The 27,193-nt window shown below is 44.9% G+C and overlaps 2 protein-coding genes across 4 annotated transcripts in view; one reads left to right on the forward strand and one right to left on the reverse strand.

The window, feature by feature from the left end:
• Positions 1 to 3,938: 3,938 nt before the first annotated feature.
• On the forward strand, positions 3,939 to 8,285 carry LOC132591732 (uncharacterized). The gene is made up of 2 exons (XM_060271699.1): positions 3,939 to 7,405; positions 8,179 to 8,285. The coding sequence occupies exon 1, from the start codon at positions 4,717 to 4,719 to the stop codon at positions 6,736 to 6,738; it is 2,022 nt and encodes a 673-aa protein (XP_060127682.1). The 5' UTR covers positions 3,939 to 4,716; the 3' UTR covers positions 6,739 to 7,405; positions 8,179 to 8,285.
• An 11,177-nt stretch (positions 8,286 to 19,462) lies between these two features.
• SFXN1 (sideroflexin 1) overlaps positions 19,463 to 27,193 on the reverse strand; it is a 36,912-nt gene continuing 29,181 nt past the window's right edge. For all 3 annotated transcript variants that reach the window (XM_035105317.2, XM_035105316.2, XM_060271700.1), the window contains exons 10-11: positions 26,447 to 26,494; positions 19,463 to 23,610 (exon numbers count right to left, since the gene is read on the reverse strand). In XM_035105317.2, coding sequence (XP_034961208.1) covers positions 23,514 to 23,610; positions 26,447 to 26,494 — 145 coding nt within the window. In that variant the 3' untranslated portion in view covers positions 19,463 to 23,513. The remainder of the gene's footprint in view (positions 23,611 to 26,446; positions 26,495 to 27,193) is intronic.

Here is a 27,193-nt window from a genome sequence, read left to right on the forward strand (position 1 = left end):
TGCCATGGATACAGAGAGCACATACTGCTTGCTTGCTATGAACTGGAGGTTCACAACCAGTGTTGACTTACCTGGTGCCATGCTTTGTCAGGAACTACAGTAGCCCATACAGTACATCAAATCTACGAAGTGTAAAGTAATGCTTTGAATCTGCCTTTTTAAGTCACTGCTATGTGGATTCATTACTGTTGTAAGAATAAAAATATCCGGTAAATCAACCTGGAACATATATCACGACTGTTCCACCCTGAATGTATACAATAGTATACAATGTGTATAGTATTTAAATGTATACAAATACATTTAAAAAAAACTATGACCAAAATAATCATTACAGGGTTAAACCAGTGATTCTCATAACAAAAGCTTACTTTCTTTAATTCAAGAAGATGAAACATACATCCAGGAAGACTGAATGGAGATGGAAGTGTGGAGAAATGGTGATTTGGTTTTTCAGGTTCTGAAGTATCAAAATGGAGGTTTGTTCAGTATGGGTTGCCACTATTCTTCCCCCACTCTCCAAAAATCAATTCAGTTAAAATTTGATAAATATTTATCTTATTGTCATTAAAAAAATGTAATAAGAGCAATGCTTCTGGATCAGATCTAAGGCCTGCCTAGTTCAGTCTTCTGTGGACAACTAGATCTTTATTGGAAGCCCCCAAGTAGGACATGAGGGCAGTGACCAAGGGAGGCCGCCATACAGCACACCAAATGAAGGATATAGTGTCCTGAGTGGCTGAAATGAAACCGAGGCCATAGATAGCTCAGACCAGCCTGAGTGGAAGACCTTGTCAATCAAACACTGGCAAGGAAAACAGCACATGTGTTGTAGGTAGAAACCTACAAAGAGAGCCAGGTATGTGTGGCATATATGCACACACACACACACACACACACACACACACTTGCAGACCAACTGCATCCGACCGACCTGAACCTTTCAGCAATGCCTCCAAATGATACATGCACACCTCTAGCAGTCAACACTATCCATCAATCAGCCATTGACAGCATCCGACATTGCCTGCTTCTGGCTTTACTGCAGCTGGCTGAGGCCCAGCCCAATATTTGGGCAATTACAAGGAGGAATTAAAACACCCCAGAAATAACAACTGCATTTTCAAGCTGATAGACACCCACAGGGCACCCCGCATTTCAACGGAAAAGGACAAACAAAAGCATCTTTCTTTGCTAAATCTACGGGCAAGAAGGCAGTTGCAATTAATCTTTGAGCCGCATTTCCTAAGACGGCGCCTAATCAGCCTTCATCCCTCTCCATCTTCCTTTTCCCTCTCTCCCACAACACCCCTCCCAACCTTCCTCCTCCACCCTTTCCAGAGGCTCAGATGAAAGTCATTGTTACATGGTTAGGATGCTCATACGGAAAACAGCACACCTCAAATATCGATTGCCATCGGATTTAGAGATGATTAACGAAAGCAGCGATGAAGCCGATGCTTCTCTATTGCTTATGCTCACCATGCTGAAACCAAGGGAAGGTGTTGAAAGGCGAGGGATGTGCAAGCTGGATCCATTTTCCCTTCTACTGAGGTTGCTTCAGAGCACAACATCAGCAACTGCTCTCGCTCTCTCCCTCTCTCTCCCCCCCCCCCTTGATTGGTGATGCTGAGGATGGAAACCACCCACCCACCAGCAATAGACAGAGCCTCAGCCACCTCCCTCCTTGGAGGAGGAGGTTGATGAGCTCACTGAGGAGAGAGCCTGGAAATTGCAGCATGGACCGCCTCCTTCCCCCCTCCCCTGCTGCGGTGCTTTGCTCTCCCTGGGCGCCATGGCAACGGCCATGAAAGATGGAAGGGAAGCAAGGAGATGGGGGGGGAGCGAGGGAAAAGGAGAGAGATTCAGTATCTTTAGCAACGAAAAGCTGCTTTTGACAGGCAAGCAAATCACTTCAGAGGGTACTATTATTGGTGGAGGGGGGAAGAGGGTAAATTTCTCACCCAAGGAGGTCAGAGCAGGGCTTTGAATACAATCCACATTCCTATTAACAGGAAATTCCCTCGACACACACACACACAGAGAGAGAGAGAGAGAGAGAGTCCTTATATTAGATAAGCAGCTCCCACCATCTCAATGATAAATAGGGGTTAAATTCTACTCTGGGAAAGTCAAACTGAAGGACATAATAATTATGGATCTTTAAGGACTTGTTAAGAGATGGCAACCCGCCTGACTCTGCTTGCTGCTTTAAATGTGAGATAAACAATATGTAAATGTGGGTGTGAGAAAAAGGCTGACTGTGAAATCTCTAAGCTTATTGCTGGTAGCTTAAGACTACAAACTGCCCTCCCTCGATGCAGACTATAAATCTGAAATATATATTCAGCTCTGGTCTGGATAGCACAGCAGTTATAGCATGGGTGTCCTTTCTGTGGCCTCTTTCATTTACGGTATGATTGAGCACTCCATTCTGTTTTTCCACATGGTGCCCAAGGCAGGTAACAACAGTAAAAACAAATGGCATCAAAATAACTAACCATATCCCTAATGAATGATGCATGAATTGCTAAAATATTTGGAGTAGTTTTCAGAGTCTAAATTACCAATGCATTGTTAAGAATCCACATTGCTTATAACTATATCTAATTAAAAAACAACAACCCCAAAGCAAACAACTTTATACCACATTATGGCCATGGGGCTGCTAGCACAGCCTATACCAGGCATCCCCAAACTGCGGCCCTCCAGATGTTTTGGCCTACAACTCCCATGATCCCTAGCTAACAGGACCAGTGGTCAGGGATGATGGGGGTTGTAGTCCAAAACATCTGGAGGGCCAAAGTCTGGGGATGCCTGGCCTATACATACCTCCATAGTGTGGACCTTAATATTATAGAGCCTCAGGTATAGGGAGAATGGCAGCCCAGGAGAGAGCGTTCTCTGTGGCAGCCCCAAAATTATGAAACTCCCTCCCCACAGAGGTGTTTCTCTAGCTGAAGTCCCTGGCTTTCGACAGTTCAGGTGCTTTTGTTTTCTTTTGTAGGAATCACTTACTTATTTGACTGAATTTATGCTGTTCTCTTCCATATTGGGATAGTTTCATGGTATATTCTGGTATCTGAAGGCATGCTGGTTCCAACAGTGGAGGAAAAACATAACCATTGTGGCTAGTAGGCATTGACAACCTTATCCTGCATGAATTTGTCTACTTCTTTTAAAGCCATCGTGTGTGTGATTGTGAGTGTGTGCACAAACATACTCCCACTAATATATGATTTCACAAGATATGTATTACTCTAATTGGGTACAATTGCTGAAAATGGCAAGAACAAACTTGTTTGAAGTAGTCCTTAGAGTAGGGTAGGGGTGCCATTGGACTATAGATCCCATCATCCCTGACCATTGGCCATGCTGGGTGTGGTTGATAGGAGTTGGAAGGCCATACATTCATTCTCCAGACTTGCTTTAGAACAGTGTTTCTCAAGCTTGAGTCTCTAGCTGTTTTTGGACTACAACTCCCATCATCCATAGCTAGTGAAACCAGTGGTCAGGGATTATGGGAATTGTAGTTTGAATACAGATGGAGACCCAAGCACTGCTTTAGAGGGATGTGTATTGGTAAAGTTTGCAGTAATCAGGGACTGCTGGGTTATTTAGCAAAGTAGTCTGATGAGGATTGAGTGTGCTCATTGACTACAGAATGCTGACGGTCTTGGCTTTTGGGATGGGGAGAATGGAGAACTAGAGAGTGGAGGAAATGGAATTGAGTGGCTGGTATCTTGAACAGCAGCACACCACTTGGCAACACGTTATTAGTTGTGTCACTTTGTTTTACAGACTGAAGTTCATCACTCTTCTCCTGGAAAGACAGTAATGAAATACTGCGCTCATTTATTTAAGTCCACATCTTGATTTGCCACTTTCCCACAAGAGTTTGCCAATGATTTACTGATCTTCCCTGTAGGCCAGTTGTAAGAGAGAGGGCTTGCAGAGAGCAGCCCACTCTGCTTACTTCCACCAGATGGGAGAGCAGCAGCAAGTCTGGGAGTTCAAATCAGGAACAGGAAGGGTTAAGACGGGTCCAGGGCTCTGCAGAGTCCTGGTGGCTCAGCTCCAGGTTGGTAGCAGGGAAGCAGGGGAGGAGCTAGCTTCAGCAGGGGCTGGAAAGGAGGGAGGAGGGAGAACGGCACCTCAGGAGCCTGGTTTGGGACCACGGAGGACCCATAGAGCAAGGAGGAGGGGCGTTTGGATGCCCAGGCTTAAAAGGGGGGTCAGAGCCCACGAGACGCCATTGTGGGCTTCTGCCCCATGCAGAGCAGACATGATTTGAGACATCTCACCACTGTATATAGCATGCACAATAAAACTATGAAAATCCAGAGGATGTGTGGAGTGCTTACTCGGGAGTAGCCAACACCCCATCTGTGACAGCAAGCCCACAATCTTTTGATGGCTACCCCGAGGGAAGAGGGCTGCAAATGGAGCAGCCGGCATGAAGTTGGCAGCATCTAAAGCAGAAGAGAGAGATGCCGAGGGAGGATTGGCATGAGTTGCCAGCACCCTGCAACTATGGAACGGCTCAAGCACCAGGTAGGCACCCGGGCACAGGGGAAGCCAAGCTTAGTGAACCGAGCAGCTCTGAACACAGCCAAGCCGGGGGAGCGGAGGCTGGACAAGCAGAGAGGACACTCGGGACGGGCCAGCACTTCGTAGGGCGACCCTCAGCACAAGCTGGCTCTAAGACTGAGAGGCATGGTGGCGTGGAAGTGCAGGAGGCGGAGAGGCGAGTCCGGGCAGAGGGGACAGACGGAGGGGAAAGGCAGCGGCCACAAGTTCCCATACAGTCCCGGGGAGGCAGCTGCAGCACAGCACAGCCCCCTCCAGCCAGATGTGATGCAGAGGGACAAAGCCCGCGCGCGGGTACTTTTAAACGCTGACGCGGGAAAACAGAGGAAAGAGAAAGGCGGGAGATGCCTTTACAATGCACCCAGCCACTGGGTGGAACACTGCCCCCAGAGGAAGGAATGGCGAGAGCAGGCAGGCACAGACACAAGCTTGGATGCCAGATCAGGAGGGGAGGGGCCAGGCAGAGCACCAACAACTGAGCCCTCCTGTAACACCCCACAGCACGACAAAGAGATGGAAGTGAGTCTGCAGCTGCCAAGAGGCCAGACCCAGGAGACAGTCGGGCTTCTCCGCAGGGGCAGCAGCGACGATTTCCTATCGGTGCACTTGGCTAAGCAGGATCAGATTCCCATTTTCCCAAGGGAGCTGCCCATGAGCGTCTTGACCGTAGGCGGCCGGGAATTGCAGGAGGGTGAGGTCACGCAACAGACCCCCTCTCGGAAGATGACAGTGAACAAGCACGCAGAAGTGCTAGCTTTGGACTTAATGGACAATGACCCTGTGGGCAGCCAGCGCCGGGGAGATCTCACCTTTGGAGATGCAGACGGCAAGGAGCACTGCAGGAAAGAAGGAGAATCCTCAGGATCGCACCACATCAGCTCCCCAGGCGGATGGAACGACGCAGAGGCGGGGATGCAGGAAGAGAAACTGAGCCAACTCACCAAAGAGGACACTTTGACCCAGAACATACGGAGGGACTTGAGGGAGAAAAAGGGGGCAGGGGAAGGGCTTGCAGAGAAAGAGGGGTTACTCTTTAGCAATGATGCCCGGTATATGCCCCAGGACTCCCTCAGAAGGAAGATTCTCAGGCAATATCATGACAACCCCACGGAGGGGCATGCAGTACATGTCTTCACGAGGCTCACACCCAGTAAGGCCAGTCTTGGGCGAAACCCCAGAGCCTTCCCAGAGCAGGGGGAGGGGGAGATTGGGGGACCACCTATTGAGGCATGGGGTGAGAGGAGGGAGACAGTACACCAACAACTGGATGGAGATGTGGCAAGGGGCAATGAGGCTTACAAGGAGGGGGCAGACCATCACAGGGGACTGGAGAAGGTCTTCCACGGAGGGGACAGGGTCTGGCTGTGGTCAGAAGGCCTTCCCATGGGGGGAAGGGGGAAGAAGCTGGCACCCAGAAGGCTGGGGCCCTTCAAGGTTCTGACACAGATCAACCCTGTCACCTTCAGGGGGGAAGCACCTACAGCGAGAAAGGTCCATCCCGTGGGTCACAGGTCTTTGCTCTCACACTTTAGGGAAAGCCCAAGGTTCAGAGGACGTGACACACATCCAACACAAGACGCTGACAGGAGGGAGGGGGAGGAAATCACACAAAAGACACTAGACAGAAGGGTGGAGGGAGAAGGCAGCCAAGAGGTTCCAGAAAGAAAGGAAGAGGAGGAGGTCTACAGTGCCACAGCGAGCCCGGGCTCCCGGTGGGGGGAGGGGGGGTTAAAATGTCTGATGGCCAGGCAGGGCACTCCTGCTTCCCAAAACGCGGAGGCAACCACGCACACCATGCAAGGGGAGGACCGCACACTGGAACTGCACGCTCCTTTCTCCCACAGACCCAAACCACCACACGTCAGTAGCACAGGGAACACAGAGGGGGAGGGCGATCCCAGGTGGGGAGCAGGGGAGACGCAGACCCAAGGAGCCCTCCGGGAATCGGAAGCAATTTTCCAGAGGGAGGAGGAGGATGACAACGGAAGGAACTACACGGACCAGCCACCCAGCACCGACGGGGAACAGGATTTTACACACACTACAGAGGAGGAAGACCTGTCAGGCTTCCAGCCCTCTTTACAGACATCAGACCAGGCAAACCAGGCCTCAGGAAGGGGGGGGAGCCTGGAGGGGGGGTGGATGTAAGAGAGAGGGCTTGCAGAGAGCAGCCCACTCTGCTTACTTCCACCAGATGGGAGAGCAGCAGCAAGTCTGGGAGTTCAAATCAGGAACAGGAAGGGTTAAGACGGGTCCAGGGCTCTGCAGAGTCCTGGTGGCTCAGCTCCAGGTTGGTAGCAGGGAAGCAGGGGCGGAGCTAGCTTCAGCAGGGGCTGGAAAGGAGGGAGGAGGGAGAACGGCACCTCAGGAGCCTGGTTTGGGACCACGGAGGACCCATAGAGCAAGGAGGAGGGGCGTTTGGATGCCCAGGCTTAAAAGGGGGGTCAGAGCCCACGAGACGCCATTGTGGGCTTCTGCCCCATGCAGAGCAGACATGATTTGAGACATCTCACCACTGTATATAGCATGCACAATAAAACTATGAAAATCCAGAGGATGTGTGGAGTGCTTACTCGGGAGTAGCCAACACCCCATCTGTGACACCAGTATTGTTGAGAAGGTCGTACTCTCTAGGAAGATGTATTGACCTGAGAGACCCCAGTACCTGAAAGCTCGGGATCGCTGCATGTCTTATTAAAACGACAAGGAAGAATTCCACGGGTGGTTGCATTCTGCCACTTGAACGACTTTGCACAGAGTATGCCTGTAGAAATTCCTATTCAAGAGACAGGCATTGCGCCGCCTCATTGCAAAGGTCAGTGTTAGCATGTCATTGGGGGGGGGGGCGCTTCAACTCTTGCTGATGGCAGAAATGAAATGGTCTAATATTTCCCCTGAGTTAATTTGCTTTCAGTCCCTTGAGTTGGGGACAGAAAGGCTGGCATGGGCTGGTCTGCTGCTTCATTTGATATTATAGTGGTGGAGCATTAATAACCAGCTGCATCCCTGACCAAACTGGAATTTTAACCCGGATCCCTTGAAGGCTAATTTGCTCATTGAGAAAAAAGAGAGGAGGAAAAAATATGCAAGCTTTTCATGACTTTGCCACTCCAGGATGCTTGTGTGTGGCAAAGTCTCTCTGCCCATGGAAGGCTAACATGTCAGGATAAGAGTTATTGGATATTATGGATATGTTAAACATGGCAATCTGTACTAAACGTGACTGGGGTCTTATTTTTAGATGTAAACTGTGGGCCTATATCTGCACTTTCTTCACCAAAGATATCATGACCTGACCATAGCTGCCAAGTTATCCCTTTTTTAAAGGGATTTTCTTTTATGCTGAATAGGCTTCCTCGCGAGAAAAGGGAAAACTTGGCAGCTATGGACCTGACCCTGATGTGATTGTCCAGAAGAACCTAAGGCCCGGGGGCCTGATCCGGCCCAATCACCTTCTAAATCTGGCCCATGGACGGTCTGGGAATCAGCATGTTTTTACATGAGTAGAATGTGTCATTTTATTTAAAATGCATCTCTGTGTTATTTGTGGGGCACAGGAATTCATTCATTATTTTTTTCAAAATATAGTCCGGCCCCCCACAAGGTCTGAGGGACAGTGGACCAGCCCCCTGCTGAAAAAATTTGCTGACCCCTGACTTAGAAGATACTGCCTCTGCTCGCACAAAAGAACAAAGGTATGTGAGCATTACTTTCTGCTATTGGATTGAAATAATGCATGGAGTCTGCATGGCTTGTTGGTTCTTAAAATGACAGAAACAGCTTGCCTTGCATTTATGGCCCAGTGGCCATCCTAACAAAGAGTGTTCCTCAGAGTCACAGCCTGGTCACATCTATGTGATCTATGTAAATAGCCTTTGCCATTTATCTGAATGTTTACCTGTTCATCAGATGACAGGCAATAGTGCCAATTGCTGCTTTGTTGCAGAGCATGATTGTGTTCTGAGAATGCAGCTCTTGCAGAAAAAGTGAAGAAGTTTTCAACCAGCACAGAAACAATTGTGTCAAAGCCACTTGACATATTATGCAGAAGCAATCCAGTGCATCTATGGTACACATTTAGAAACTTGTGTATGTTGTATACATGCTTCACGATGTCTTGGGGCCGCTGCATGCCGGTGTTTTATTGCAGATGTTTTCTGCAACATGTCCTTGATGCAATAATAGTGCGTTTATGGTGCATTTATAATGTTATAGTATTGGGGAGTTGAGGTGGAGGATATCTGGGGAAGCCTTCCAGTTCCGTGAAACTAGCAGAATAATCTGCTAAAACAGTCAAACCTGTCTCTTTGTAAAATAATGACCATAGCTGGCCATTCATCAGCATCTTAAAGAATGAACCATGTTGCCATAATGACAACTCAGTGATGGTGCTTCCAGGAGGAAGGAATTGTCCTTTTCCTACCTCACCTGGCTGGGTGCCACAACATCCAAGGAAGGAGTATCATAGGCTAGGGAGAGAGAGAGAGAGAGAGAGAGAGAGAGTCTTTTATGTGGTTTTGGGGGCTGTGATGGTGCTTCCTTTGCAATCTGTGCACAGGCCATAGTTTCCTACTAGATTTTCTGTACCTTTTCATACGAATAATAATAAAATAATAAATTTATTATTATTTCCCCAGCCACTCTGGGTGGCTTCCAGCAAAACATTAAAATGTTCCACACTGGGTGGTTGTGGGGTTTTTTTTGTATGTATGTCCTACATTTGATGTGCTGCAGTGCAATAGTGTCCCTCCAGTGGGCAATATCTTTATTCCTCTTTACTGCATACCAAGGAACCTGTGTGTTTCACCTAAGGAAGGAGGCAGACCTGGGTAACAGCTGTTTGTTATACTGTACAGATGGATGGGGGCATATCAGCCATTATGTGTTTTTTCCTTCCCAGGATGCCTTGGCGCAACCTGAAACCTGCCCAGCATCTACAAAGCCTCATTTGAATGTCTGGTACCTCCTCCCCCAAGTCGCTTATGAGAAGCAGGCTCTAATGAACTTTTTTTTCTTTCTATTCTGCCCACCCTTCACCCAATTTGTTTACCATGTAGCCTAAAGAAAAATCATGGAGGAAACGTATGCATCGTTTTGTGACTTGCTTTGTTTCCAAGCTGTAGAAGTGCACTTGGAATTTGTGGTTTTGTGTTAATACAATGCACAGTTGTTAGGAAAAAGAAAACTGGCACTGTTTAAACTTCTGTGAAACCTGCCAATGATTTATTCAATGAAAGTAAAATGTATGTTTTATGACTGAGTCACCAAAAAAAATCCAACACCAAGAGGTCAGGTTTAATGGATTCATTTTCTACAACCATATGATAACCAAAAACAAAGCATGCTTATAATTGTGTGTGTGTGTTTGTAATTGTAGTTAAATGACTTATGGGGTCGTCCTTAATGAGGGTCCTGGTTGTGTGCGGGCCCCTAAGGCACCCCCGCTAGGAGAGTTGTTGCCGGGCGTGGCCCAAGCCTTAACCGTTAGGCCCAAGGATCGCGCCAGGCTGTTTGGGCCAATCAGGGTGGTTGGCGTGATTCCTGGGGCATATAAAAAGTGGCAGCGTACCATAGGGGGCACGTGCTTCGCCCTGCTGAACACCCTCCCTCCCTACCTATTTTTAGGCGGTGCTGCTTTGACCTCGCTTTGGATTGGGTCGCCTGCTTTGAAGCAGGGGCTGGGTAGGAATTTTTTTCCATGTGGCAGATTGGCTGTTGCCACTTGGTTTTTGCCTACCCCCTTAGCAATCGTCACAACTCTGTAAGTTTAGGCGGTTAGCCATTGGCTTATTGAAGTGTGTGGGAGGAGAGGTGCGGGCATCACCTGCCCCTCCATGAATAAGGGTATTCCGGTAAAGGAATCTGGGGGTCCTGGATCTTGTCTGAAGTCCGCTTGGGGGGGCTAGGGCCATGCCAGGACACCACAGGAACCCCGGGGTGAGCTTTGGTTGGTCTGTATCAATGTTGCTCCCTCATTTGGTGTTTACCCTTTCAGACTTCCAGCCAGAGAGGCAGGAGTCAGTTACAGTCTGTTGCCAATGCCTAACCAATACCGCTCACTTTGCTGTAATCAATAAAGTTGTGGCCTAAATTTTGCCCAATAACTTAAACTAAAATTATGTGTCAGTGTGAAGTTATTTTCAGGGGAAGGGCTGGGGGGGGGGGGCTCGAAGCGCAACTAAGCTTTTGATCTAGCTTACTAGTGACTTGCATTTTAGACTTCTATAATTCTCATGTCATCTTATTTGTAATTTTAGTAAAACCAAGTCCTGGGAAAATTTGCTCGCCACTTCCCCTTCCTTGCCTGTTCCTAAGATCAAGGAAACTCACCACAATGGTACAAGAATTCTGTGCCTTTCAAAAAATTAGACGCTGTTGCTAAAATGAAACACTTGCTTCCTACACAGGAATACAATGTGACATCTGAAAGGTCTACTGCAGGGGTTCCCAAACTAAGGCCCAGGGGCCGGGTGTGGCCCAATCGCCTTCTAAATCCGGCCCACGGACGGTCCGGGAATCAGCGTGTTTTTACATGAGTAGAATGTGATCTTTTATTTAAAATGCATCTCTGGGTTATTTGTGGGGCCTGCCTGGTGTTTTTACATGAATAGAATGTGTCCTTTAATTTAAAATGCATCTCTGGGTTATATGTGGGGCATAGGAATTCATTCATATTTTTTTTCAAAATATAGTCCGGTCCCCCACAAAGTCTGAGGGACAGTGGACCGGCCCCCTGCTGAAAAAGTTTGCTGACCCCTGGTCTACTGGTTTCTCTCAGCTACTTGAAGGAGAAAACAACACCCATTCCTAATAGTATACCAGCCTTTAATATACCAGCCCTTTAAAATATTTATTTTGGTTCTGGGCAAGTTGTATGTTTATGCCTCAGTTTTATTTTGGTATCTCTTGGACAACTTTGTTCACCACAAAATATTTCCCTGCATGAAATTATACAATGGGCAAGACAGCACTGTATAGGAAGTGCAAAGCCAAATTGTTTTTATCTGAAGTATACACTTGCAATGAATAATTCAAGAGCTCAGAGGCTTTGGAAAGCTGAAAAAGTGGCTGGTTAGAGGTGCCTAATTAATTTCTCTCTCTCTCTCTCTCTCTCTCTCTCTCTCTCTCTCTCTCTCTCTCTCTCTCTCTCTCTCTCTCTCATGTGCTTTCCTATGCTGCCACCGCCGTAGCCTTGACCGTCCGCATCAGAACGCCCTCGGTGCTGCTTGGTGTTGGTAAGGAATTTGAAGACCAAAATGACCAAATTAAAACTTGCCCCCCAAATTCTTCTCCTGAAGCCCCCTGCCCCAACCTTCAAGGCAAAGCTAAAATCAGTAATATTGGCACACAGCCCACACTGGCAGCAGGGGGACAACAGGAAGGCTTTTCATAATACTATCGTCCCCCTGTGTATCTAATTGCCATGTCAAGAAGGAGCCAGCAAAATCGGCAAGAGCAGCGAATGGCAAGACCAGAACACTGGAATGTCAGAAAACTGGAAATCAAACCATTGGTCTGGTATTTGTCTGCTCGGACTGACAGCTGCTCTCCAGGGTTTCAGACAGCAGTCTCCCCTGGCCATAGCTGCCAAGTTTTCCCTTTTCTCACGAGGAAGCCTATTCAGCATAAGGGAATTTCCCTTTAAAAAAGGGATAACTTGGCAGCTATGCCCCTGGCCCTATCTGGAGACATTAGAGCTGGCATAGGCAAACTCAACCCTCCAGATGTTTTGGGACTACAACTCCCATGATCCTTAGCTAGCAGGACCAGTGGTCAGGGATGGTGGGAATTGTAATCCCAAAACATCTGGAGGACCGAGTTTGCCTATACCTGCACTAGAGCTTGAACGTGGGGTCTTCTCCTTTCAAGGCAGAAGCTCTACCATTTAACTATGGATTTCCCCCATCTTGTCTCATCTAGCAACTGCTATTTCTTGGGTCTGGATATTTTCTCAGGGCTGGTTCATGCACTAGGTTTTTCCCCAAAGAAGTGACACCTGCCTTCAATATATATATATTAGACTGTTGGGTCTTTTTAGCTGTGGCCCCATATTTGACAAATTCCCTCTCTAGGAGGCACATATAGACCTACTTTGCTGCCTTTTGATGTTGGAGACCTTATTTTAAGCGACTTTTAATTAGTAAGTGTGGCTCTCTTTTTATTTTAATGCTCCTGTTTCAATGCTTCAGTGTAGCATTTGACTCAGAGGAAATCAGCTCCCCATGTTCTGAATTGCCTGCCTATTATGGTATATATTTGGAATATGTAGGACTAACATGAACCCCTACATTTTAAAATAGCGTGGAAATTAAAGAACACATAATTAGGTACCTTCAGCTAATTGAATGAATTTCAGCACTATCTCCCATTTGGAATATGACAGAGCCTTTCCATGCCCTGAATTATAATTTAACAATAAGGAGTATTTTAAAACATTATTGAAAAGCACCAAAACCTTTACAATAGGCATCCCCAAATTGCGGCCCTCCAGATGTTTTGGCCTACAACTCCCATGATCCCTAGCTAAGAGGACCAGTGGTCAGGGATGATGGGAATTGTAGTCCAAAACATCTGGAGGGCCGAAGTTTGGATATGCCTGCTTTACAAGCATCTTCCATGAACACCAAAGTATCCTAGCCTTTTTGGGCTCCTCCTTCCTTTCCATTCCAGCTGGTCATTGCAAGAACTCTGTAACTAAGGAATCATGTCTGAATTTGCTCCCCCCCCTTTCTGTTCCAATCCCTTTTCCTTTTATGTCATGTCTCTTAAATTACAGTGGAACCTCGGTTTATGAACACCTCGGTTTATGAATTTTCGGTTTATGAACACCGCGGACCCATCTGGAACGGATTAATTCATTTTCCATTACTTTCAATGGGAAAGTTCGCTTCAGTTTATGAACGCTTCAGTTTAAGTACTCCGCGGACCGTCTGGAACGGATTAATCCACTTTCCATTACTTTCAATGGGAAAGTTCGCTTCAGTTTATGAACGCTTCGGTTTATGAACAGACTTCCGGAACCAATTGTGTTCATAAACCGAGGTACCACTGTATAAGCCTAAGGGCTGGGGCTGCCTTATCAATGACATTTTTTGTCTCTAGGATAAAACAAATAACCCACTCCCCAAGTTTGCAAGGCAATGTGACTTAGCCTTTAAATATAAACCCATAGGCATTTACAAGCCTGAGCTTTTGTTGGGCACATATAGAATCAATGATAAAGGAAACTTCAGGGTCATGTGATTTTCAGGCTACCAAAAAAGCCAACACAGCTTTAAAAGGCATTTTATTAAACAAAATAGGCTAATAAAAATAATGCTACACATACTCATTTAGGTTTATGTATTCCCTTTCATTGAAGCTATTATAGTGATAAATATCAGCTATGTTTTTTTTTAAAAAAATATTATTGATCCTCTAAGCTGTTCTCCTGTTTTCATTATGGGATTTCATTTAACTCACCTACTACTACACCCTAACCAGAATTTAGGTGGACTCCTTACTTCCCTGTGTTTTAGATGCACAAAAACATCAGGAAGGTATTTTATTCTCCTTACGCTTGCAAAAATGGCATAGAATTTTGAACCTGTCCTTCATCCGGTAAGAGAACAGGCTGCGGAGCTATATTAAAAATATATATAACATTTATATAACATTTAGGAAACATTTGAAGGCAGCCCCCTGTATAGGGAAGCTGTTAAGGTTTAATGTTTTTGTCAGAGGTTGTTATGGCTACTCTTGAGTAACGACTTTCCACATACTTGTCTTTAAAAAAGTCTTTATTGGTGCACGTTATTTACAGTGTAGTGAGCTCTCAGTTTCATGTCCGCTCATTCTGTCTCAGAATCCGGCACTGCCCCTTTTCGCGACTTTGACCAACATAACAGCCGCGGGACAGCGAATCTCTCCCCTTTCTCCTCCTCCTTAATTCCGGTGCCGGGGGAAAGGGTCTGCGCTCCGTCTTTTCCCTCTCCCCCCTTTCCGTCTCTCTCTCTTCCCGCCTGTGGAGCAGGGGCTCTCCCATGCTGCCGGAGACCTGGCTCTCTCTCTCTCTCCGCTTCCTGACTAGCCCCTCCCTTCAGACCCCGCGCTTTCATGGCTGCTTGGGGACGAACTGCTCCTGATGAGAGGGGGAGGTTCTCTGTAATCTCTCCCCCTTACAGTTTTACTATGTTTTTATATATGCCGGAAGACGCCCAGAGTGGCTGGGGCAACCCAGTCAGATGGGCAGGGTACAAATAATGATAATTATTATTATTTAGTAAAATTGTAAGAATGTCACCACACTGCAGTTCACATGGCCATGCAAACAGCAAAGTGATGACAGATTAGCCGGCAGGTGGAACAGGTAGGCAAGTGAACTAGCAGAGGTAAAGGCAAGCTGCAGAGGAACAGCCATGAACAGCCAGCATGCGCCCAACAAGCATCCTACTCTGCTGTTGCTGCACACTTCACATAACAGTTACTGCTTGAAAGCAGCAGTAGAACATGATAGCTACGACTGATATGCATGCCCTGCCCCTCTGCAGCTTCTCTGGGCTGTGCTCTGGCCAAGAGGGCAGGAGAGCAAGCAGGAGGGAAGGGGAGACTGATGGAGGCAGGCAGGTGGGGTGGAGAGGATCATGTGGGGTGGCCTTTGCAAGCCTTCCTGTGCCTTCCTGTGCTTTTTCTGTTGCCATTGCTCCTGGGGGGTGGGGACGCAAGGAAACCAAGAGCAGAAAGAAAGAAAAACTTATTTCTCTCCTCCCTGCTCCCCAACAGTAGAGGGCGAACGATGCTAAGTGTCCGTCTCCCCAGTGTAAAGAGAGAGAGTGGTGGGGATGAAGGGGAGAAAGTGGGGTTGGGGAAGTGCCAGATTTTCATACAGTGGTACCTTGGTTTACCAACTTAATCCGTTCCCGAAGTCCATTCTTAAACCAAATCCGTTCTTAAACCGAGGCACGCTTTCCCTAATGAGGCCTCCTGCCACCAGTGCCCTTCCACCATTCGGCTTCCATTCGTAGACTGAGGTAAAGTTTGCAAACTGGAACACTACTTCCGGTTTTGTGGAGTTCATAAACCGAAAAGTTTGTAAACAGCGCTGTTCATAAACTGAGGTACCATTGTACAGTATAAGCTAAACAAGCTGTAGCTTAGGGCGCCACTCTCTTGGGGGCCCCAAAAAAAACTTAAAGAAAAAAACAACTGGATGTACATTTCCAAAATATAAGATAAAAAACAAATAAAACAAAACCTACATACAGCAAATGGCTTTAGATGCCTATCGGGTCCATAAATTACCATATAGCATATATTCAACACAAAAACAGTGACAATTTGTTGTTGACAAAGGACAGCTGGACATATAAAGGGCCTCATTACCTTCAGTAGCTTAGGGGTCTCATCAAATCTAAACCTGGCCCTGGGTTGGGGTGGTGTAAAGGAAGGGTTTTTTTGGCGGGGGGGGGGCAAGGTGTGAAGGGAGAGAGCTTGGCCAGGTGTGAAGGGAGGGGGGTTGGCAAGGCATTTTGGTAGTGGCTGTTAGCCTGCATTTGTGGGCAATGCAAGCAGTTTGAGCTGCCCCTAGTAGAACATCTTTTTCATAGGTGGCACCCTTATTTCTTATTCTTATTATTCAGAATAGCACCTCAATAAAGTCATGCAATTGCAGAACTGCTGGATTGCATACGTTGTCAAGCGGGTCGTTTCATCTGGTGAACATCAAACACGGCCTTGTGAATCACTGCACTTTTTAATGCATTGTCAGAGATGTTTCTGTAATGCTATTAAATTAAGAAAATTGCCCTTTGAGGAAATGGCTGTTGTAATTTTGGAAACTATAAAGAAATAGAAAATCAAACTAATGGGAGAGAAAACTGAAAATGACTTTTGGGGGAAAGCTTCTAATTTTTTGGTCAGCATGCACAGTTTAATATGGTAATGACCCAAGTCTGTTATTGTCTTTGTTATGGAGTTTCTATGCCATATAGGAGGAGTCTTTCTCTGTATGCCCACTGCAGGCCTGGCACACAGGAAGGGCAGTTGCTTGCATGGAAACAGTTTAAGGCAAGAGCTGGTTTTGGGAGCCCTGAGCCCAATGAGAATCTCTGCATGAGAATCTAATCTACCCCCCAATGATCACCTGCATTTTGTATAATTCTGTACTCATAGAAGACCAGATGATGCTGAAAAAATGTCTTCAGGCTCAGGTTTACCATTGTTCAAAGGGGCTAAGTAGCATGAGCCTGTAGTACATGCATACCTGTTTTTGCTGAACCAAGGTTTCCTTAAGGTACAGTAAAGTGGGCTCTAAATCTTCCTCTTCGTCTTCATCATTTTTTTCCTTCAGAAGAAAATGATTTTCTAAGCTCCCTGCTTCCTCAACCTTCCATGTATGGTACATTTTGATTTTTGAGCAAGTACTGTGGGCACCCTCTTCTCTGGTCACTGCTGTCTGCCTCCCCTAGGTCAGCCACCCCCCCAAAAGACAGATAGAAAGTTTCACACCTATAGCTGAGTTTTCCAAGAAAGCTGCATAGACATTAAGATCTAGTAGAATTAAACTAAGTCTTGAAAAGCTGAAAGAATAAGTGGGAAATGTATTAATCTCTCAACTTCCTCTTTCAGCTGTATGTACTTTTTAAGGAAGAAAAAAGCAACCCCCCCTCACGGTATGGTGAGCAAGTGATCTAGTTAACGTTACAGCATTGAAATGTGGTTGTTTGTATGCTGTAATATTTGCTACTGTTTTGCAATATTAGTAAGAAGTTGTTACCATGTTATTGTTTCGCTATATTGTTATGCAAGAGTTTTTTATGTTTTATTGTTTAAAATGTATTCCTGATTTCTTCGTTGTATGCCACTTCAGCATGATTTGTGTGTATGGAAAAAGGAAGGAAGGAAGGAACGTGATGCAGTTACCATGCATATATATACACACATATACGGTACATCATGCAGAGGTCTGTTTTGCACAATTGCATCCTCTCAAAATGCAGGGGATAAAATTATATGAATTAAGTTTGCATCCATGTGTAAGTTTTATACTACCTTGTGGGGGTGGGTCTGCAGTACCCATTCTTCCTTCCATCAAGCACCTTGGATTCACATTTTGGGTGAGCACAAGATTTGGTCCTCCAAAGAGAGCAGTGATGAACACTTGGAGTGTTACGATATTTCTTTGTAACAGAAAACCGGAAAGGGGAAGTGCTGCCACCTAGTGCCCTTCCTGAAGAACAGCACCATGCCTTAAATGTACAGTGGTACTGTACCTCGGTTTATGAACACAATTGGTTCTGGAAGTCTGTTCATAAACTGAAGCGAACTTTCCCATTGAAAGTAATGGAAAGTGGATTAATCTGTTCCAGACAGTCCGCGGAGTACTTAAACTGAAGCGTTCATAAACTGAAGCGAACTTTCCCATTGAAAGTAATGGAAAGTGGATTAATCCGTTCCAGACGGGTCCGCTGAGTTCTCAACCTGAAGCGTACTTAACCTGAAGCATGGGTGCAATTGGTTCCGGAAGTCTGTTCATAAACTGAAGCATTCATAAACTGAAGCAAACTTTCCCATTGAAAGTAATGGAAAGTGAATTAATCCGTTCCAGATGGGTCCGCGGCGTTTGTAAACCAAAAATTCGTAAACCGAGGTGTTCATAAACTGAGGTTCCACTGTACTATATTCCACAGGGCAACAATCCGGAAATAGTAAATTTCACCAAAGATTTGTGACTTACAATGCGTCTGCACAAATAAAAAATACGGTAAGCAGAAAAAGTGACCCCGCTCTTGTTTTTTTATCCCCTCCCCTGCTTCTCCACCTCCCATAGCTTGCCTGTAGGAAGCAGAAGTGCTGCACTTATTCATGAATTATCACACCATGACACTTTTCTTCCTGCCCTAGTTCCTCCTCTTCTCAGAGACTGCATTCATTTCCACTCTGACTTGTGAGCAGAAGAAATTGATTCTCCCCTTCTCACCCCTCAATGGGAGGAAACGTGGATTTGAAAGTTGGTTTAATAAGAAGAACGTGCAGAGTGGCTTCATGTTTTGTAGTCCTCCTCCTCCCACAGCATAGAGAAAGTGATTGTCAAGGCTAGAGATTCCTCTGCTCTAAGCTGATGTTGGCAAACAGATGAGTTGCACCCTGGCCCATTATCTTCATTTGCTTTGTTTTAGGTAAAATAATGTGTTTCTGGCATTCAGTGGAATGTGCTGGGGTGGGAGAGAGACATATGCCCCAATGACTTGTTTACTGAGCATTCATCCTGATTTGTTTGTGGGGAGGTTAGATGAAGTTGTGTCAAGGAAATGCTATCCCATATTTTACAGTGCATCTTCCTATTACTTTTCTTATTGGAAAAAAGCCTGATCCTTTGGGGAAGCTGGCTTCTTGTGCAAGACCTCCCAGTCAACTGGAACTGCACCACTCGGATTTGCCGGTATGTGACTGAATCCCACCTAAAAGCAACAACGTTCTGGAACACAGAACACCCCACTTTTGAAGCGCCTGTAGAAGAGATTGGAATTTTGAAAACTGGGCCAGGAGTCTGGAATCAAAACGAATCCCCACCTCAAATTAAGGAGGAGTACAGATGGGAAAATAGATGTTATTGTACTTGCTTATCATATAAATTGCCTCTTGTCCTCTTAAAACTTTTACACAAGCAGAGGTTTGATCTTTTTTCTGCTGAAAGCATTAACGGGGAAACTGCAATTCATTCTCATGCGTGGAATACACTTTTTTTTTTTACACTTACTGTAGTTTGTATCTAGTTGGAGAAAACCATCTAATGTAAAGTAGCCTATGTTGCTTACCCATACACAAGAATATCCCTGTGAGCATAAACATTGTCCTCCTAAAGTTTGTTCCAAACAGAGACCACCACCATTCATGCCAGTCACTGCTTTTAATATTTCAACCAGCATACTTTTAAAATAGTACAATAAATTCCATCAACACTGGCAAGACATTGCGTTAATACTAACATTAAAAATGTTCTTCGGTCACAATGTAATCCAGAATCATTTCCCAAATGTAGAAATATAACTTGGCAGTTTTCCTAGGCATACAACTTTATTGCACTTTATTGGAATTATTTTTAAAAAAATCTATTTTTCCAAGATCAGTGTAAATTGGCTGATCTTAATACTATTTTGTTCTGCTTAATACCACCAAGAAACATGCCACAGTTATTAAGCCTGTTTAATTAAAAAAAATACACTGCATAATACATTTGTGTGAATATGCATATATGCATGTACTTCCATGGGGCAAAAGAATCCTCCTTTATCCTAGTTAAATCAATCAATAAAACTATTTGGGTTGTATCCAACTAAATCATTATGAGCACAGAATGACTTCTGTTGGCACAACATAACTCCCCCCTCCCCCAGGTGTCTCCTGCACCCCCCAATGTAGTCTGGAGATTTAGGGTGTGCATGTGAGAAAACAGGGAGGGAAGATTCTGTTGCCCTCACAGAGTGTGTTCCTCACATGCAGTGATTTAACTGGATACAACTCTTTGTGCTGCAGAATGTTATTCCATGTACGCCACTCGTGAATACCCAGTTTCCCCAAAAACATGGAGGTTACACAAAATGGATCAAAAAACTAAAGAGAAGAGCTACTGGAAAGTTTCAGATTTTTGTTTTAAAATTCAAGCACTATAAAAAGGGGACCAAAAATTGTTCTTTTCTATGACCTCTGTGGCTGAGCTTGCAGCCTTAGCTTGCAATTCATTCAAGAATGCTGTTTAACTGAAGTGCACATTTCATTTCTCTCCCACAGAATTATTTGTTGCCATTATTTTTTCAGAATTCACCAGGAAAACCAGGTCAAAGTCAAAAGTCTGAAGCCTCTTTACTGGATGGCAAATCCCTAGTTATCTCAGTGGGACTTACTTTTGAGTAGATGTGATACAACCAGGCTGCTAGATAATTTTTAAAAGATTGTGTCTAGAGTAGCACAATTGCACAAGTCAAAGTTGCAACTGGACAGTACTATCCTTTGATTGTACACCAGAATTGTCCCTTGTCCCTAACTGCTTTGAAATGGGTGCAAATGCAGTTCACTGTGGCCACCTGGTCACAGGAGCAATCTGTCGCCTGTCACATCACTCCTGTTTAAAGGCAAATGATTTGTCACACTATCATTTTCCAAACTAGTGCTGATGTGTGTCAACAATGGGGAAAATGCAAGGTCTAAGAAAGCAGCATGAGGTATTTGGCGGTACTGAAAGAAATTGAGGCAAAAAGGTTATTTAAAAACAATACCTAAATCACACTTTCCCCAGTGTTCCAATCTCTCTGCATTCAGGTGCTCATTTCCACATGCAATAGCTCTGCTGAAGGAATTTCCCAATATAATTTAAAAAAATTGAGAGCATGGCTGAGTAACCTGCAGCCCTGCATGTGTTGCTGATCTCCAACTCCCACCAGCCCCAGCCAGCAGCACCAATGGTCAAGGATGATGGTAACTGCAGTCCAGCAACATCTGGAGAACCAAGCATTAGCCACCCTTGTTCTAGAGCAGTGGTTCCCCAACTTGGGTCTCCAGCTGCTTTTGGACTACAATTCCCACCATCCCTGACCACTGGTCTTGCTAGCTAGAGATGATGGGAGCTGTAGTCCAAAAACAGCTGGAGACCCAAGTTGGGGAAACACTGGTATAGAGTACACAGTCAGCTTGGTTCATCTGGGGCTTCAGCCAGGCCTGTTGACCTTCTCATCATTGTCCCATACGAGCTGAGAGTGAAATTTACAATATATCAGATGCTCTCCTCCTTGCTGTAGGGAAGGCAGGTAGTGCTTGCTAAGCTGCCTTTCAGCAAAGCTTGTCTCCTGATATTGATCCTATCACTGAGAAAAACATGATAAGCTTCCAAGCAACCCCAGAGGCCTTCCCGGAAAACAGCTTGAAAACCACAGACTTTACTCTGCAAATCTCACTGTTGGTGGGTCTTTCAAAGCAAAATGTTCAGATCAAGCATTAGATCTCCTCCTCTTTCAGTTCGAAGATGAACGTCACCTGCAGCTAAACAAGACTCTGCTGTATGGCATGTTTCAATTCTATGTTGTGTCTAACACATCTAGACAATAGCTATCATATAAAGTTACTACCACATTGGTAGGACAACACTCACTGTTGGGTATTATTTTGAACATGGACAAAGGCCAGGGTCTATGCTGGCTAACAATTTTGTTGAGTACAGAGGTAGATCTATTGATACCAGTACAAAGGGGGCTTCACTGTGACATTAAAAGTGGTTTACCATACATGAAAAGGTTACCATAGCAATGAAGTAGGTATGTCAGGCATACTGAAATTACAGTGAAATGTTGATGATTGGTGAACAGAGTATTAGAACCTGGGTTTAAATCTTAACTCAGACATAGTCTTGCCAGGTGGCTTTTGGGGGGTGGGGAGAAAGGTTTGGTCTGCCCTGGTTTCCAGAAATAATAGCAGCCTACCCCTCACAGGATCACTGTATAAATAAGGGTTGCAAAACATAATCAATAAGCAGTGGGTTAAAAGTGTCATAAACAATGCCTGTGCTTCTTAAAACAGTTGACCAACAACCACCAATATTATAAAGTGACACAACTCATTTGGGGTGGAAAATGGGGCACTCTTGCCATTGTTTTTAGCAGCATAGTGTTTTCATGTGACTGGACTTAAAATATTGTATCAAGAATGTGATTGTCAGATATGAAAAAAATAAGGCTAGGAAAAAGAGAATGAATATACCCCCATCTCTGGGGGGAACATGTCAGTTAAGGCAAACGAAACTCATGAATGTAATGTAGAAACCTAGTCTCTTGATTTCCCTTCTCCCCAATAATTTGGCAACAGCCACTAATTAAGCAGCACAAATTAAGTTTGGCAGCCATTAGAGAATTCCTATAGGATCCTGCCCAACACTGCAGTATGTCAGGGACCATGACTAACAGTGAATTCACACATTGAACAGGGTGTTTTTTTCTGCACACAGAGAGTTAGCATAGTACAGTATACTAACTTTATATGCACACGTTTTAACATGGGACACATTTAAAATGCAACCCCTAATGAGAGGATTGTACCATGCACCCTGCACAACACTTGGATAGGCTCCAAGGCAATGTGTAGCAATTTGGTGAGTTTGCCCCATCTGTGGGAACTTTGCACACTGTAAGATGCTATGTTTTCTGTGATTACCAGTTTCCTTTGACTGTATTAGTTAAGTGATTTCAGAAGTGATAGGGGAAGATATCTTTCCTTTGCTCTACATCAGGCATCCCCAAACTTCGGCCCTCCAGATGTTTTGGACTACAATTCCCATCATCCCTGACCACTGGTCCTCTTAGCTAGGGATCATGGGAGTTGTAGGCCAAAACATCTGGAGGGCCGCAGTTTGGGGGTGCCTGCTCTACATCATTCAAGTTTTCCCACCCATCACTCTTCCCCCACCCATCCCTAAATACTTGTTACATAACTGAGATAAGGCAACTTAGGAACCCAGTATCAAATGCAAACCACACATTCACACTCTGGGCCTTTGAGGAAACGAATCTGATGGAGAATTCCCAGACGTATGGCAACCCTACTGCAGGGCAAAATTGAGAAAGGCAGCAAATATAAAATAGCATCCTGTGATCCCCTTCTGCCTGCAACATTTTCCAAAGGAATCTCATCTTTAGCTTCTTGAGAGTAGTTAATGGGAACTGTTTTAAATATTGGCAGCAGAAAAACAAAGTGGACAATGAAGTAATGGCATCGACAGCAATTTGAAACCATAATTAGGAAAATTATATTGCAATGCTTAAATAACCTCAGTGTTAAAAGAAAAGAAAAGTGTAAAATTGAAATAATACACTAGGACCGAGTTGTCTTCACCAAGGCTTTCTCACAATTTAAAATAAGTTCACCTAATTGTCACTGAGGGATATTTTGTCTTCTACAAATTATAACCCTTTGTTAAAATACACACGCTCCAATTCAGGGCTGCTCTTTTGGATCTTGGCTTGTAATTCTGGCTCCAGACGAGTTACAGACATGGAACTGAGCAAAAGAAAAATAGAAGAGACGTCACATACAACCAATGATCAAGTTTTATACATGGAAGCGGTGAAGCTTTATGATAATTATTTATTTATTTATTTTTAAAAAGTTGGAATTTATATCAAATATGATTTTGTACTAAGGTTGACTTCATTATCAATTCTAAAAGTATTTTCTTGCACTTCAAATAGTCCCTGTTTGACATTATGAGCCACAGAAGAAGATTTTCAAGTTTTTGCTTGGCTTGTGAGGTTTTTATGTTAATGTGTCAGCCAGGAAAATGCACTTTACATGAACCATTAAGCTTTCACTTATAAATTAAACTTGGCCTAACAGTTCGTGTATCACCAACAGGTCTTTAAAACTGATTGCTAACATTTTAATTGCATTCACTCTTAATAATAAAAAAACAGTTTAGCATGTGTGAAAACAAAGGCATGCAGTTAAAATCAAAAACTGTGTCACAGAACTCTTTAACATGTCAACACTAGAGAATACCCAGCTAAGCGTGATAAATTCTGACCCCCCTCAAGCTAAGCTTGGAACCGCTTTGGCTATATGCAACTCATAGGCCTTTTCGAAGCCAAGAGGGGAAAAAATGTTAACAATCACACTGCTTTGAAATAAATCAGCATTCATGTGCCAGAAGAGAAGAAGCAGGGGGATTTCTGGTTCCACGAAAGAACATTGATCAATCCATGAAATGAAGTTTATATTTACTGATGCCAGCAAATGGGAGTCAAACTTTATGTAGCTTCCTTTAGAGCTCAATGCAGAAGCAAACATATCCCTTATAGAAGGTGGCACGAAGGACCACAGTGTTGCAACAGGGAACACCAAAGCTGTTCATCTTCAACAGGAGGATGTTCCAGGTGCCTCTGTAAGGTTCCCCCCCCCCCATGATCCTAGACTGGCTTGCAGGATAAAGCACTTCAATGTGAAGAAGCTCTTAAGAGAATCTATGACATCCTTCCTCACAGCAGTCCATTAGTAATCTGGCTGAATGACTAGAGCATAACCCCATGGGTAGCTATAGAAAACAACCAATAAAATGCCTGTGGTCATGAGAAAGAAGGCAGGAAGACTGCTGTGCTTCCTCTCCTGGGCTTCCTCTGGGTGGTGAAGAGGGGGTGATAATTATATAAGCAACACCACCAACCACTAGGTGGCGGTGTTCCACGCACTTAGTCCTTTAGTTAAGGTTGTCTGTTGTTGCATTGTCTTTGATCCGTTTCTCTAAAGAACAGAACTGTGTTGGAGGTCTGTGCTGTTGATTTAACTGTTTGTGGACAGTTAGTACTGTTTGTGGGGGACAGGAGGTGGGCAGGTGTGGAGGACTCCCTGGTCCTGAATGGGGTAACTGTGCCCCTGAAGGACCAGGTGCGCAGCCTGGGAGTCATTCTGGACTCACAGCTGTCCATGGAGGCGCAGATCCATTCTATGTCCAGGGCAGCTGTCTATCAGCTACATCTGGTACGCAGGCTGAGACCCTACCTGCCTGCAGACTGTCTCGCCAGAGTGGTGCATGCTCTGGTTATCTCCCGCTTGGACTACTGCAATGCGCTCTACGTAGTTATCTCTCGCTTGGACTACTGCAATGCGCTCTACGTGGGGCTACCTTTGAAGGTGACCCGGAAACTACAACTAATCCAGAATGCGGCAACTAGACTGGTGACTGGGAGCGGCCGCCGAGACCACATAACACCAGTCTTGAAAGATCTACATTGGCTCCCAGTACGTTTCCAAGCACAGTTCAAAGTGTTGGTGCTGACCTTTAAAGCCCTAAATGGCCTCGGTTCAGTATACCTGAATGAGCGTCTCCACCCCCATCGTTCTGCCCGGACACTGAGGTCCAGTACCGAGGGCCTTCTGGCGGTTCCCTCGTTGCGAGAAGCCAAGTTGCAGGGAACCAGGCAGAGGGCCTGTGGAACGCCCTCCCATCAGATGTCAAAGAGAAAAACAGCTACCAGATTTTTAGAAGACATCTGAAGGCAGCCCTGTTTATTGATGTTTAATAATTATTTTATTTTATTTCATTTTTCTGTTGTAAGCCGCCCAGAGTGGCTGGGGAAACCCAGCCAGATGGGCGGGGTATAAACAATAAATTATTATTATTATTATTATTATTATTATTATTATTATTATTATTATTGGCAGTATTTTATTCTAAGCCGGTACGGCAGTAACCAGGGGAGAGTTTGAGACCACCAATCCACAGAGGAACAAGGTAACCCTCTGCTGAAAGTCCCACTCCTAAGTAAAAGGAGTTGAAGAGGCATCAGAGTGGTTTCTCATTGGCTGGGAAACAGCAGCATCACCTTCCTTACATAGTCATGGATGAGAAAGTGTTTCAAGACAGAATCAGGGCTTTCCCCCCCAACCGGAACTCAGTTCCAGGTGGGCGCCATTGTCATTATAAGAGAACAAGGGAGGTGTTCATGGTGAGTTCTGGCACTGCCTTTTCTAGAAAAATAGCACTGTTAGTAACTACAATTGAATGGGGTGAAGGAGAGGAAAAATAACGTGAGAAAGATCTAATCTTGTTATGCCAGGCAGGATTACACCAGAAGGGCTACCTAACCTGCTTCCTCAGAGCTAGGCAAGAGCGGACTTTGGGCTGGGAACCTATCCTAAGAATCGGGTCATTCTGAGAATTTCTTACTTCCAGTCTTAAAAAAAAGTGGGGGGTATGTTCTGACTTCTGGAATGTCTCTCTGCTCATATCCATAGAAATGAGGATGACTCTCTGTTTTCTAAATTTTTTGCAATGTGGCTCAGCATAATCTTACCTCTCACCATAGACCAAAGTATTATTATTTTTTAAAATACGCATTACCTTTTTTGTGGAAATAATGCACAGCACAGAGGCGTTGCGAACACCAAACTGGAAAAGACAAACATTAAGTTGGGTTATTTGGGGTAACTGTCCTCAAAGTACGAACTGTCCTCTTTAAAATGTGCAGATAAGTTTCAATGCCCCTTAAAATCCTAACTCTGGACATCAATATTCAAAGCACAGATGTTGCAGCAAAAGATTTCATGGGCTAAAGTAATGAACACTGTTCTGATATGGGAGGCTTGAAAAGGAACTAAATGGAGACTTGTAAAGGGTTCTGTGAGTCTCCTCCCTACCCAGTTTGAGTTCCAAACTTGGAGGTTTAAAGGGAGGAGAAGACTCACAAAGCCTTTTCCAACTCCCACCATATTGGGGACTTTAAAGGAAAGGCAGGAGACAGCCCTATGCTCTCATTTGAGCCTCTGGAGAAGACGATGCCTTAAACCTTGTTGTTAAAGACGAAGTCAGCCTATTCCAGAGGCTCAAGGTCCGCTTTTCTTTGCATTGCTCCCCCAGTAGCTGCTTTAGTAAAAGGTTATCATAGCACTTTCTCCACGTTATTTGCCTTAGTCTTAAAGAGAGGCTTTGATGGCATCACTGTGCCAAAGTCAAAACTACACATTATGCATGCAGGCATGCAAATCAAAGGCCCATCTCGTCCAGCATTTGGTCACACCAATCAGATGCCTCTGTGACCATTAAAGCTTTCCTTTAATTGATTACAGCTGAACCAGGTGAGTTGTTTTT

Source organism: Zootoca vivipara, chromosome 2 (genome assembly GCF_963506605.1).
Source record: "Zootoca vivipara chromosome 2, rZooViv1.1, whole genome shotgun sequence".
Taxonomy (NCBI): Eukaryota; Metazoa; Chordata; class Lepidosauria; order Squamata; family Lacertidae; genus Zootoca; species Zootoca vivipara.

Excerpts from the sequence above, each read along its gene's own strand:
- LOC132591732 (XM_060271699.1), top strand. The coding sequence starts at position 4,717 with ATGGTGGCGTGGAAGTGCAGGAGGCGGAGAGGCGAGTCCGGGCAGAGG.